Source organism: Chamaea fasciata, unplaced genomic scaffold, assembly GCF_029207755.1.
Source record: "Chamaea fasciata isolate MVZ Bird 193981 ecotype frontalis unplaced genomic scaffold, bChaFas1.0.hap1 SCAF_3, whole genome shotgun sequence".
Classification (NCBI taxonomy): domain Eukaryota; kingdom Metazoa; phylum Chordata; class Aves; order Passeriformes; family Sylviidae; genus Chamaea; species Chamaea fasciata.
In genome coordinates, this window is record NW_027094088.1 from 73,569,426 (window position 1) to 73,583,665 (window position 14,240).

At 37.2% G+C, this 14,240-nt stretch overlaps 1 protein-coding gene across 5 annotated transcripts in view; it reads left to right on the forward strand.

Moving 5' to 3' along the window:
- Positions 1-9,514, forward strand: part of USP45 (ubiquitin specific peptidase 45) — a 50,714-nt gene extending 41,200 nt beyond the window's left edge. For 4 of the 5 annotated variants that reach the window (XM_066179504.1, XM_066179503.1, XM_066179505.1 and 1 more), the window contains 6 exons: positions 938-1,081; positions 2,356-3,022; positions 4,992-5,089; positions 6,182-6,268; positions 6,815-6,968; positions 8,348-9,514. In XM_066179504.1, the coding sequence (XP_066035601.1) occupies positions 938-1,081; positions 2,356-3,022; positions 4,992-5,089; positions 6,182-6,268; positions 6,815-6,968; positions 8,348-8,481 (1,284 nt within the window). In that variant the 3' untranslated portion in view covers positions 8,482-9,514. Of the gene's footprint in view, positions 1-937; positions 1,082-2,355; positions 3,023-4,991; positions 5,090-6,181; positions 6,269-6,814; positions 6,969-8,347 lie in introns of those variants that run through there. The other variant, XM_066179507.1, reaches the window with a different exon arrangement.
- The last annotated feature ends 4,726 nt before the right edge of the window (positions 9,515-14,240 follow it).

The following is a 14,240-nucleotide window of genomic DNA, read 5'->3' on the forward strand; positions in this document are numbered from 1 at the left end:
TTTTTACGTACAGGATAAGACACTTTAAAAATGGATATTTGAATTAATTTATTCTGGTATCCTCAGCATTTCTTGGATTCCCTCCATTAGCTGCAGAGGAACTGTGTTCCTTTGAAGCCATAAGCTGTTTCTGCAGGACTTGGGCTTTTCATTTTAGAATAGTGGGGGTGGGTTGGGAGTGGTTCTTCCTCCATCCTGCATATATTCATCTACATTTAAGGGAGAGTAATTAATGTCATATTTATTTCTGTATGAAATGTATTTTTCTCCAAACAACAGTTTTTTTCATAACAAATTCTTTGTCTTCATTGGTGCACTGAGTGCAGATGCCTGTGGGAGTTGAGGCTTTGAGAGCATTTTGAGTATCTGGGCCCTTGTGCATCCTGGCTCCCCTGTGTAACAAGGGATCTTGGTGGCTTCTGTGTGAGAGCGATTTCTGTGAGTGTTTAGCAGTCGCTGCACTCACTTGAGGAGGGGCATTACTTTATAGCCAGCACTTTACAGGTGACGTGTGCTGCTGCCAGTTACGTGATGGGGCTGTGGCAGCTCAGTTGTCACAGGCTGCACAAAGGACTCACTTAGGGAGACCTGTGTCCCTTTTGATAAAGTCACGTCTCGTACTGCTCTGATGTGCTTATACTATAGAATAAATTATTTTGTATTGTATTGCATACAGAAATTTTGTATCATTCCTGTTCCTTGTGGCTTTCAGTTGAACCTTCAGAGACAATTGACAGTCATAGGACCAGTTTTATGATTTAAAAAAATGAGAAGGTAGCCTTATATCACAATTCAGGGGGCCATTTAATTGGTTTTATGTAGGTCTCTGTTTTCTAAAATAAAGGAAAAGATCCACCTACATTCATCTTTTCTGTAGGTTGCAAAGGAATACAAAATTGACGTGTTGCCTTTCCTAATTTCCTGTCTAATTTCTTAGGTTGCAAAACCTGTGCCCTTGGGAAGAACAGGTAAAAGTAAAAGTGTACAGGAGGCAGATCTTGGTCAGTATAATTGTTCTTCTATCGGTACACTGAATAATCAACCCAAAATTGTCAAGAAACACACTTTAACAAAAGATAAGGTAAGAACTTAATTACTCACACTAACCAGTCATCCTGAGTTCACTCAAGTTTCTAGGGTGACTGAGAACTTCTAGGGAATTTTGACACATGTCAGTGGGATTTTTTAGTGTACATATAGCTGATATAGACTTGTTTTAAAATACTTCGGTCATCATTAAAAGTGTGAGAAATGGCAGTCATTGGTAACCATTTAGCTTTCAGTTACAGGGTTTCATTTATAAGGAAAAAAAAGTCTGCAGGCTACTTTCAATTCATGTTGCTTTTGGGGCTATTGTTAGGGTCTGTACTCTGTACCATAAAAACTCTCCTGAATCAGGTCCTAACACATTAAACACATGTGAAGAAAAAATACAATGTATAAAATAGAAAATATAAAATATGACATATAAAATACAAAATATAAAAGAATGACAGGAGGAGAGAATGAGACAGAAGTAGAAAAAGGACGTGAGGAAGAAACAAAGGAAAGGATGGAAAGAAGTAGTGCAGAAACTGATTATTATAGAAGAAAAGGCCTAAAACTCAAACTGTTGAGATGAATGGAAGGATTCCCATTGGTACTACTGGAGTTTTGATCCAATTCAAATGAAGGGAAAAATAAGGCAAGGAAACTTGCTAGTTTCTTTTGGAAAGTAGCCAAACAAAAGAAGGCAAGAAAAGAGTTATGAACATTTGCAAATCACCTAAAATTATGGCAGCTTTGTGGGTTTGGTTTTTTAAATCTATAGGAGTAGTTTTCTGTGGAAGCAATCTTTTTTTTCTTCTTGCAATCTTGATTAAAGAAAAGTCAACTTCAGGCAATATTCAAATCAGCAAACATCCTCCTAGGGATGCCTTAGTTAATTCTATGACAAATGCTTGCAAGGTGAATTTTTTCTGGAGCTGCTCATCAACTAAGACCTCTCATGGGAGGCCAGGGGAGTAGCTTAAACTTGAGAACCTTTTAGAAGCTTAAATTAGATTAAGTGAATACCCCTTCCAATGTGCCATCTACAGCTGTCACAAAGTGAAAGTAATTAGTTGTGGGAAGTATTCATCTCACAGTAAGTATAATGCTCTTAGCTGACTGGGATGTAGGTTTCTAATCCTAAGTTAGTTTGAAAACATCTGAAGGAAATCAGCTATCTTAAACATGAGAGATGGAGAATATAAAACAATATAACCCCCCAATAATTTGCTTTGCCTTTGTCATGTTTCGAAAGATTTGTTCGCTTACAAATCTGTTTCCTGTTTCTCCCCTCTATTACTGAATTAATAATGCCATAATTTACAGAATCAGTTGAACCATGAGAGACGGCTTGCCAGAAAAGCTTCCTCAAAGGAAGAAGAAAGAAGTCCTGTGATCATGCAGGAAAAAGGCAAAAAGCTTGAGCCGGAAGGTAGCTCTGGCATCCTGCACTCCAAAGACCCCTGTGTGGAGGTGGCTGTCAACGGAAGCCAGACGGAGGGCAGTGAGAAGGAAGCCAGCCGCTCCGAAAGCAGCTTTGATGCAGACAGTGAAGCCTCAGAAAGCGAAAGTGCTTCTAAGCAAACAACATTGAGCCCCCCCAGCAGCGTGTCTGGTGTGCACGTCAGCCACTGCAACCCTAAAACGCTGCACAAGCCAAGCGATGGCAACGAAGAGACCATTTCCAGTGCCATATCCAAGCTCAGCTTCTGTGATCCTGTAAACGAAGATAAAAAATCAAGCTGTGGAGATCCAGCATTAGGTTTATCAAATAATTCCGTGTTCTCAGTAGGCAAATCCTCACTATCCCAAAACCCTCAAAATGCTTTCCAGACACTTTCCCAAAGCTACATAACTAGCTCAAAGGAATGTTCTGTTCAGTCCTGCCTTTACCAGTTCACCTCTGTAGAGCTCTTAATGGGGAACAACAAGCTTTTATGTGAGAGCTGCACAGAAAGGAAACAGAAATACCAGAAGAAAACCATCTGCACAGGTAAAGTGCTTGCACCTCTGGACAATTTCCAGCATTGCCTCCCAAAGCCTGTATGCTGGCTGCTCTTCCATTGCTCCAGCACAGGCCTCCCTACTGTGGTTAAATAGAAAATATCTCCCCAAGCAAAACTTGCTTGGAACAATTTAAAACTTCATCAGGTGATGGCAACAAGTGTTGCTAGATGGACACTAAAAGAACAACAGTCAGTCAGGTGTCTGAGCAAAAAAAGAGCGTTTATTTTTTGATTTCGATTTATGTAGTTTTTGGAGTTTGATCAGAGATTGGGCAATGAGGTTGACACCTCTCCGACCCCACTGGTCAACCTAGATGTCCATCAGTTGTCCCTCCTCCAAAGAGGAATGCACAGTTTTCAAAACATCACTTTTTGTTTACCTAGAAGTCCCTGAGAAACTCCACTGCAAAAATGCAAACATCAGAAAGCTGAAAAAGATCAGGGTGACAAACAAGAATAGTTTTTATATTAGAACATAATCGTAGATGTAACATAGAATTCATTTTGCATCTTTATTCTATCCAAGATGAAGAATTTAAAGATGACCATAAACTGAGTATGTGCATTGCTCGATACTAGTCTTTTCTGCTGTTTCTGTTCCTTATAATCCTCAAAGCTTTGAAATAAAAGCTGTAATATTCAGCCCCAGTAGCTTACATACTCAGGGAAGTAATGTAATTATGTATGGAAAAGAGGCAAAAAAAAAGAGAGTTGTAACGAAGAGAGAAAAAAAAAATTCCAAAAATTGTAAGAATGGAGATGAGAGAGAAGTACCTTTTTGTGACAATGTTCTCCTTGATGCTTGTGTAGCCCAAGCACACCATTAGAGTTCACTGAATAAGAAAAACAACTTAATGAAAAATGAACATTTTAGAAGGTCTGGAGGATTGGGGTTTTTTATGTATAGAAATTCAGAGGAATAAAAAAATTAATCTCTTCTGGTAATTTGTAAATACAATAAAGGGAGTTTGTATAATAATAAAAAATTGCCTGCTTGCTGTGCATTTATAGATATCTGGAGAGATACAAGTTAAGCATGAGTAAATTCAGAAAAATTACTTGTATTTTATAATCTTTCTTTTAATCATCATTGGACTGTAAGTGCTATATAAATAACACCTTGGTTCCATGAGCACCATGGAAAAGGAAAATCAACTCACAACTATTCATTACTTATTTTTTCCTTCTAAAATGAAAGATGTAAGAGTTCACCCAATTAAACATTAAACGCTCCATTATATCTCAAATGAACTATTTTCTTTTGAACATATGTAAAACCAGTAAATCATTTTTTTCAGCAAAAACAAATGCTAGTGGCATGTTCTCTTCTGTTGTGGAGCTTTCACTGTGCTGCTTTTGGTAAGCACCCTGTGTTCCATGCCTTCTGCACCACTGGAGGTTTGGAGGCCACATATCCCAATCCTGTTTGCTGAAGCCAGCAGGTTTAGGAAGCTTCCTGAAGTAGACAGCCCTCCTCAGACCTTTCTCTTAAATACGTATGAAGTATGTAGTCATTCAGAAAGAACTGAAGAATGGAAAATTAAACTCTTAGTGATTAGGACATTAGCATAGATAAAGAAACTTGTGCCTTCCAGTTTTTGTCCAGGGATTATCCATTTATTTTATGTATAAACAGGAAAGCTGGGTGCTGTAGTAACAGACAATATAGGTATCTCAGTGTGCAAGCTGACCTAGATAATGGACAGGCTTCCAACTTCTGATCTGATTTGCACAAGACTGGCTAAACTAATGCTCAGATTTTGCAGATAATGTTTATTAATAACTAGAAAAATGAGAAAATATTTTTGTTACTCCACAAAATTTCCCTTGTATTTTACGTAACAAGTACAAAAACATCACAGCATAGATCTATTCTGTCAGATGTTTAGAAAATACTTTAAAAATTCCATATGACTGCCTTCACTTTACAAATTATTTTGATATTCATAAATACAGAAAAGAAAATGGAAGGTGTCTACACAAATGCTCGGAAGCAGCTGCTGATTTCTTCAGTTCCTGCTGTTCTTATTCTCCACCTGAAAAGATTCCACCAGGTAAGAGGCCAAACTCCTCTTGTATATTCCTCTGCCCCACTGGTGTACCAGCAATTCTTCAGGTGTCATTGTGGATCCCAGTACTTCCTTTTTATATGGAGACCTGGTAGAAGCACTGTTTGAAACATGCTGATGTTTGTTGTGATTATCCTTACACCTTCAGAGTGCATTTATGTATGTTGCCCTGATGGATCCAGGGAAACTCCTTATGTGTCTGTCACACTTACGTCTATCAGACACTGTACTGAAAACATAATGAAGAAGGTTTGTTGTCTCGGTTTAGACAGGTATCTGCCAGGGAGGGTTGGAGTCTCCCTTAAAATGTAAGCCCCTCCCCCCCTTTTCCAAATTATCATAAATTTGCAATTAAAAGGCTGTCAGGCAAAGATTTTGGGAATAGGTATAGCAGTTCTTTACTAGGGATATAAAAATACAGATGTTGTAGTACAGAAGAATAAGCAAACAAATAAACAAACAAGAAATCCTAGAAAACCCTGACAGAGTCAGAAATACAACCTGACACCCTGTTGGTCAGGGTGTTGGAAGTAGTCCAAAGTAAGCCCTCCTGGAGTGGCAGATGTGGTTCTGTTGGAGTAGAGATGGTCCCGTTGAAGCAAAAGGGTCCAGTAATGGTGAGATGGGTCCAGTCTTCCTCCAGGGATCCGGTGGAAAAACTGGATACCTAGTGGGACTGTGGCTCCTTTTTATTTAGGTTAAGATGGTTTGGCTCCTCCTCCCTGTGTGGAGCAGCTTACAATAGTGCAGTGTAATGTGTAATGTCATTGATGAGCTCTTAATGGTCCATTAGCGGAAGACATTCCCATGGAAGTAGTGAAACAATGAAGAGAGATAAGTAGCACTCCACCATCTGATAAGTGACACTGACTCATTTGGGCAAAGATAAGCAATTCTGCTCCACCCAGATGGAATAGAATAATATGCTCTTTACAAAACCCATGACATTTGTATCAGTTGAAATCTTACTCTTGGATTTGGTTAATTTTAATAGTATAGTGATACACCTTAGCTTTAAAAAGCTGCCTAGTAAAAATATTTACTTTACAGTCTTTTTTTTTTTTTTTTCCTTTGAAGGCTGGTTTGAGTCTACGGAAAGTAAACAGGCATGTGGATTTCCCACTGATTTTAGACTTAGCACCATTTTGTGCTGCATCTTGCAAGGTACTATTTCAAATCTTTATTTTTATTTTATTAAAATAAAATTATTTTATTTATCTTTATTAATTTAGTATTTTTATATTTTTTATTTAATCTTTATTTAAATTGTTTTTATTTTCAAATCTTCAGCATTTGGTGTCCTGACCACAAGTTAAATTGGATTGATGATGATGATAACGATGATTATTTACTTGTTTTCAAATTAAATTGCAGAGTGAATTTTTCAAATAGTGTCCTGAGATCAGAACTGTAACTGTGTGCAATCCCATTCATATCAAGAATATTATAGATGTTAGCTGGTATTAGTTAAGCTGTGGTGCCCTGGTGATGTTGGTGTATATAACAGCATTAAGGACAAGTATTACTGCCTCTATGGTACCTAAATTAGTAAGACTACTGAGTGCTTGTAATAGAGGTATTTTGCTATTGGAAATGCTGTGGATGTCTGTTTGCCTCTTTTGGTATCATACTGCTGATAGCTACTTAAGACGCCTGTAAAATTCATCATGAAATAATTCCCCTTTGTTTTCTGTGTTTCTGGGAACGCAGAACGTTATGGATGGTGCAAGAGTGCTGTACAGCCTTTATGGAATAGTGGAGCACAGTGGCTCAATGAGAGGCGGTCATTATGCTGCCTATGTGAAGGTCAGGACATCCTCCAAGAAATTGCTAGAGCATATTTCTACCACTAAAACTGTTCTGGGTATGTACAAACAGAGCTTCCTTTCTTTTACTGTAAATCAAAAGTAACTGTCTACAGGGATTTGTAGGAAATAATTTTTTAGCTGAGAAAAATCTGTGATTCTTAGACAAGTTGTAGAAACCCCAACCCCATCATGTGCTCTAGGCCAGGCTGGATGGAACTCTGAGCAGCCTGGGCCCGTGGCAGAGGTGTTAGAACTAAATGATCCTTGAAGTTCCTTCCAACCCAAACCAACCTATGATTCTATTAATTATCCTTTTTTGCTGTTGTTGCACACAATGCATATCCTACTTCTGCTATTAATCCCATATAGAGCTGAGTGAATAATGGAATTCTGATTCAGCTATTAAACAGATAATTGCGGGAAAATTTTCCTCTCTTTCCTACTCAAAATAATAAGTCCAGATGAATAGTTGTGCCTGGTAAAATTTAATAATTTGGTACCTGAAAATAGTTTAGTACACCAATGAAATCCATTGCATTAAATTAAATTTCATTTTCTGAATATTTGAGCATTTTATGTGTCTTACGTATTTTAGGATTGGGATTTTTTTTAATACTTAAAAATCTGGAATACTCTGGTTTAATGTGAACAGCAAGAATCTTTTTCATGGAAGGTACAAGGTTTGGTGTAGGGTTTCTGTTGGCATTTTGAGAACAGCACACTAGTTCTTTCTTATTAATACTTGATGGATATGCAGAACAGACGATTGGAGATACAAGCAGCATAAAATCACCCTAGGACAAGAATGAAATAAGTTTCTAGGACAGGATCTGTTAGTGAAAAATTTGTGGCAGCAATAATATGTTAAGCTGTCAAAGTGAGGTAAATATATTTATTGTTTCCCTTCTTGGGGGAGAGTGAGAACCAAGCATTACCCTTTCTATCTTATGTAGTATCACTTTGCATTTGAAGTTCATTTCCCAGAAAGACAATTTTTTACATTATTCATGAAATCAAAGTTTCCTTCAGTCTTATGCTTGTCTTGCAATGATTATTAGAACAGATTAGATCTTTTCGTGTTTGTAATTTCATATTAGTCAGCTTTTAAAATAAGATCTTTTTTCCATGTCAGAACTGGTTGTGTTCTAGTATAACTTACTGTTGGAATTCAGCAAGCTCTACTGGAAATATTTTAGGCTTTCTAAAAAAATACGAAAAAAGCCATGGCAGCATCCACTCCGAGGCATTGTCTTCCCCCAGTTTCTCTTACAGTGCTCTTTGACATGTAAGTTTCAAACTGAATAGCAGACTGTATCTATGTAATGAATTACACTTGTAGGTTAGAAGCTTCTCTTGCTTTTTGAAATAGCCACTGTATTTGCTTTATGATGTCGTGAAAGAGAAGAAAAAAATTTCTTTTGCTTCTGCATTTCAGGTTTAAAAGAAGCCATGGGAGCATCAGGAGGACAGTGGGTGTATGTTAGTGATGCCCATGTTCAGATGGTTCCAGAATCAAGAGTACTAAATGCACAAGCATATCTACTTTTTTATGAAAGATTATTACTATAATTCTTAACAGTTTTATTTCAAAGATGGTAGTGTTATTTAGTTTATCTTATTTAACGCTGCAGTGGTAAGAGTACCTGTAAATATTGTGCCTTTATCTTGTAGAGAATTTATCATATTTTGACTCTGAAGTTCAGTTAAGCTATTATAAATATCTGAATGATTCTCTTAAAGTATGCACTTTGCTAAATTTGTAAAATTCCTGGGTTCATTAAAATGCAGTACCCTTAGAATGTAAGATGATGTCCTATCCTACTGAGGTCTAGGGAAAGTTTGTTTTTGATTATAATAAAGATAAGCTTTCGCCCATAGTTCTAGAACAGTTGAGAATAGAGATACTGATAGCGCTAAGTGCCTGGATTTGCTGGTGTACAGTAACAGTACAAAGTGTTCAACTTCTTTTAATCCAGTCTAGACCCTTCCCATCACTGGGTTGGGTGTCAGCTGTTAAGATTTCTGCAAACAAGAGCCTGTCAAACAGTGTTGCTTCTGTGTTTAGTAATTGGAAAGCAAGTCCTTCCAGAATGGAGTAACAGCTGTCTCTGGGTAATGCTTCAGTGCACTTTCCTGAGAAGAGCTGGGAATAATTAGGAAAACATGGCTTCTAAATAGTGACTGTGAATCCTCAGATACCCAGTACCCTTTCCGTTGTCTCCAACTGGCACTGGTATAGCAATGTATTCCTGTTTCAATATAAATATGTACTTGGTGTGCATAAGTATATCCCCTGAGATATACACACACACACACCATAAATCCATCAATAGATATTATCATTTTACCTTCTAGGAAAGAGAATTGCAAATAATTTCTGTATTTAGTAGTTTTTCAACCTCACAATTATGACGATGTACAGCATATAAGCTTGTGTATGTACAGAGTTTAAGCATAATTCAGTAAATTCTGTTACTTTTGGTTCCAAACATGAACTTGTTTATCTGTTCTTGAATACTTTTCTCACAGGAGTAATAAACAATAAATTATTTTTGCACTGTGTGTGTGAGTTGGACAGTAAATGATGACTTTTGCCCTCTGATACATGTCTGGACTTCTTTTGTCAGCAGTGGGGGAGAGCAGGTGTCCTAGTGGTAGAACTGGTTTCTGTAGACTGTTTGACTGCCCTGTTTTGAGGTCTTACTTCCTTTGGTAATACCTCACTTCCATCCCAGAGAGTTTACAGATACATTCTAAGGTCAAGACCTGATGACAACTTGAAGTTATGTGGTAATTAATTTATTTAATAAGCAGTTGCTTAAATACAAATTACTTCTGTAACAGTTCCATCCTGTATGACTTGCTCTTTGGTAGAGGAAAAAAAATGTTAATATATGCTTACTGTTTTCATTGATGGTAATTTTTTTTTAATGAAAAAACTTGCTGTCCCTATTACTGTCTGTACTCCATGCTATCATACCTACCTGCCTGACTCTCCTGTTCTCTACATCTGTTTCAGAGCTTCATCCCACTTGCATTCCCTCTTTTGCATAAGAAAATAGCACAACCTGCTAGAATTGCATTTGCTCAAACTGCTGAGGTGTATTTTACAGCCACATGACTTGCACATTCTTGTGCAGGCACTAAGGATTGTTAGGCCATTCAGCTGATAATGATAATGATAGTGGAGTGAGCCTGTGGTTGCACAGGAATTTTTTTTCAAAAGGAAAACTCCTGTTTAGGTCAAAATTAAGCTATGTGTTTTGGCCAAAACTGTGGTTGTTTTCCCTTCTACAAATTAAAATTGTCTCAATCTACCCCAAAGCAGTAAAACTCAGAGAAACCAAGCAGCCAGCTTTAGCCATCTGTATTCCAGCTAACAACATTTTAATCTAAGTCTACAGTAAGGAAGAAAGATAATGTTTAGACGAGAGTTGGTTAAAATACCTTCATTCTCTTTGAGCTCCTTATCTTCCCACACCATTTATCCACCTACACACACCTTTATCCTCTTTGTATATAACTGATCAAAACTCAGAATTATTTCCAGGCAACAATTGTAGCAAATGGCAACTAAGTGTCACTTGTGTGACACAATCTTGCTAGGAAGACACATGGAGTGAATCCTCCACCCTAAAGCAAACAGAATGAGTAGCCGACACCTGCAGTTCCTCCTTTGCTGACTTCTGTAAAACTACTGAATTTAAGTACCTGTATTAATCTACTTTTTAGCCTAGAAGTACTTCCCTAGACTGCACAACTAGGAAACAGAATTAACTTCTTAACCTGTTTCTTCTTACTTTTAATGTTATTTTCAGGAAATTCCTGAGGTGGTCTTTGCTTCTTTTAAACCGGAGTTTGAAAACTGTTGCTGAAATTTTCCCAAGTGGACATATAACTGCCTAGGATGCCATCAAAGATGCTGACAGGATTATTTTCTTATTAACAGCCAGGGAACATTTACTTGTATTTACAGGTATTTTATAGAGTATGGAGTGAAAGTGCCATGAAAAAGAGCCAATGCCTTTATTGAAGATATAAATATATTGTAACTGTTGAAGATGTAAAAATATTGAAGATAGCCATCACTGTTGCTCCTGGATGAGATGTTCTGAGTTGAAATAAAAAGCTGTGTTGGCAGGAACTCTAAGCCTTGAGTCAGGAGCAGGTATGAAAGTATGATAGAAGGAAGCATTTTCTAAAAATGAAGGCAATAGGTGAAGTTACGCCTTCAAAATGAAAATACTGATGAACAATGCAAGATGTCATACACAATTTTAGATGCAAGTCACAGTGTCCTTTACACAGACATAAGGGGTTTTTTTGTGTAAAGTTTGGCTCTAAAGAAACGACATAAATGTGTATACTGAAGAGTTATAATATTTTGTCATGAATTGGAAAAGAAGCTCAGAGCATTCTGGGAAAACAAGAGTATACATCCTATATGTACTAGACTGTTAAATATGATTTTAGAATCAAGGAACTGGCAGTTTCCTGCAACTGCCAAATGTGTGCACACAAGCTGTATGTTTTCAGAATTTAAGTGAAGGGCTTGAAATTTTAAGACTCTCCTTAAAATGTCTTATGTTACCAACCAAAAATCTCTTCAGGCCTACAGCATGTACTCTTCACAGAGCTTCACCATAGTTTTGTGGTCTCCCACCCTGAGAAGTGCAGTGGCCTGGCTCTTCATGTGGTATAGCTTCAAAATGGCTTTCTCTTCATCCCACCCTTCTCTTCTCACTAGGGCACTGCTGCTTTTTGCATCAGCCCCATTTGTTCTTTATGTTTTTGGGGTCTCCATAAGCCTCTGTGTCAATGTCTTTGCTTTCACTGATCCCTAAGCACAATATAGTGGCTCCCAATCTCATCACTTATTCTGTGAACTTGCAGAGCTCTTGCAGGAAGAGCTACTGTAGCTGTAGTCTGGTCTGTCCCCACCACCACGCTGGCTCTGCCTACAGGCTGCAAGACCAACCCCTGAGAAAAGCTGTGGCTCCTGAGCAGCTCTCTGCTGATCAGTCACAAGACAGTGCCTGTAAAACAATTACAAAGGATTCAAATTAAATAGTTCCTCACTCATCTATAAGTTAACCACACCTATGGGAAGTACCTGATTTACATATATGGACAACTAGAACCCCCTACACATTTCCCCAGAACAGAGGCATCAACAAAGACCACTGCACCAGCTAAGGAGCTAGTACAGATTATAAGAAAGAGCTTTGTTATCTTTGGATTTATGTGTCATTTACACCAAAAGTGGCAAAAAGTGATGGGGAGATTTATTACACTAACCTGTCTACAATATGTGCACAGACATCATGTTTGCATTAGTCTGTTCACCTAAGAGATGGCTACAAAGAGGGGTGAAGGAAAAACAAACCCTGAACTTTGCTGACCAAAATGTACACGCTGCAATCGCCTTTGTTTAGAAAATGAAATCCATGCAGTCTGCCAAACCTTCCTCCCCTTTCCCGTCTGCACCCTCTGTGTGTACCAATGAAGTGCTCTTGCCTGGGGATTTCAAGTGGTAGCAGGTGAGAGTGGTTTATAAATTCATTAAAAGGCTGAAATGTCTTAACTTCACCATTTGCTTCTCTGTACACTTCTTTTTTTATACTAACACAAACTGAATCATAAAAGGACATGAAATTAATGCATCTGTGTTCTCAACCCATTATAAAAATCTTATTTAAGCATATTGGTAACAAACTAAGAAAGGAGTAATTTCTTTAGTAGAAACTCTAAGATGTGTTAAAATGGAAACAAATTAGATGGGAACAAAGAAAGCATTTAAATACAACTCTTCTGTTAACAAAAATTAACAAATTCAATTTTTAAAAAGTGGTAGCACACCTCAGAAAACAGCTTTACAGCAGCCCTGATTAAACAAAGATTTGATACTCCTTAGTTTTCAATATCTGGGCTCTGTTTTGTTGTACCCTGTACACATTTGTGCATTTGTACAAAGATTTATATATCTATGTGAAAGAATTGCCACTATTCTTTGGTAGAACCATTTCAGTCAAATTATTTTAGATTATTGTTGCTTCTGTGTCTATTTACCATGTCTTAGGCTGTCATTTTACCAGCTCTTCTAGCTGTTGTACCTCTCCTTGGTGTATAAACAAATTGCAGAAATAGTGGTAAAGTGATTATTCAAAATGATTAATAATCTATTTTTTTTGTAAATTAGATTATAAAATATATTTTCAAATGGATGTCTGTTCATGCAAGTCAAAACACTTTCTTTGCACAACATTACGTAGGAAGTCCAAGTGAACTTATATAAGAAAACAGTTGCAATGCATTGCAACCACTTCAAAACACTTGGTGTACATTCCACTTATATAAAGTCATAAATACTTCCATCTTCATTGATAGCAGTAGAAAAACTAACTTTTTAAGTGTCAAGAATGTTTCTTACATCTATTGCAGCTTCCAGTATTTTTCTAGTACAAAATGTAAAGGTGCAGTACTGCTTTTAAAAGGAAACGAGAGCATTTATTTTGAGTGAGTTTATGACTTCCTAGCAATTACCTCATTGTTTTGCTAGTTTAGGGTTGTTTTTGCTTTTGAGCTGTGTAACCTGGGAATCATTTTAGTGTATTCTGTAATGAAACCCCCATGTCAATGGCCACCATTCCCTATTTAACCGTTCCACAGAGTTGAGTTCTGATTCTATCATTTATACATTTATATCATAATCCCTGATGCGTTCATGTGTGCTTGCATTTACACAAAAGACAATCCAAGTAATCAGAAACCGTGCTGATAAGTTCAAAATACTTGTGAGCAATAAATTTCCTTTTTTCATATATTTGAATTAATAGTCTGCCTCTACTCTGCAGGTTTTAAAGAAACAACTAGTATTTTTAGAATTTGACTACAGTGCTGATACATGGTATAATTCATTTGTAGATTTCTAATTCCAAATATTGCTAAGTAAACAGGGTCTTACATACAGACTGTATTTAAAAAAACAAACACAAGTCTGAGCAGTTTTCCGGTCTACTCAAGGTGCTTTAACAAGTTTCTGAGCTGCATTTGTCATCTATTAATTTTGTCTTTTCATCTGTTATATATTGTTAGAAAAATGTGTAAATAAAACATCCAGCCATTTGGGAAACTGTGTTATCTAGGTATAAGCTGTATGGTATAATCTGAGTTCATGTATTTTTTTTGTCTTACATCATCACTGCCTGTGGAAGAGCTCCCTAGAGATGAGTCCATATCCTTGAACACTTAAGGTGTTTCCCCTGCCTTACCCTCTGAGGCAAAGGGCATAAATAAAGTTTGTTACCTTTACAGGAACTGAGTTCTGC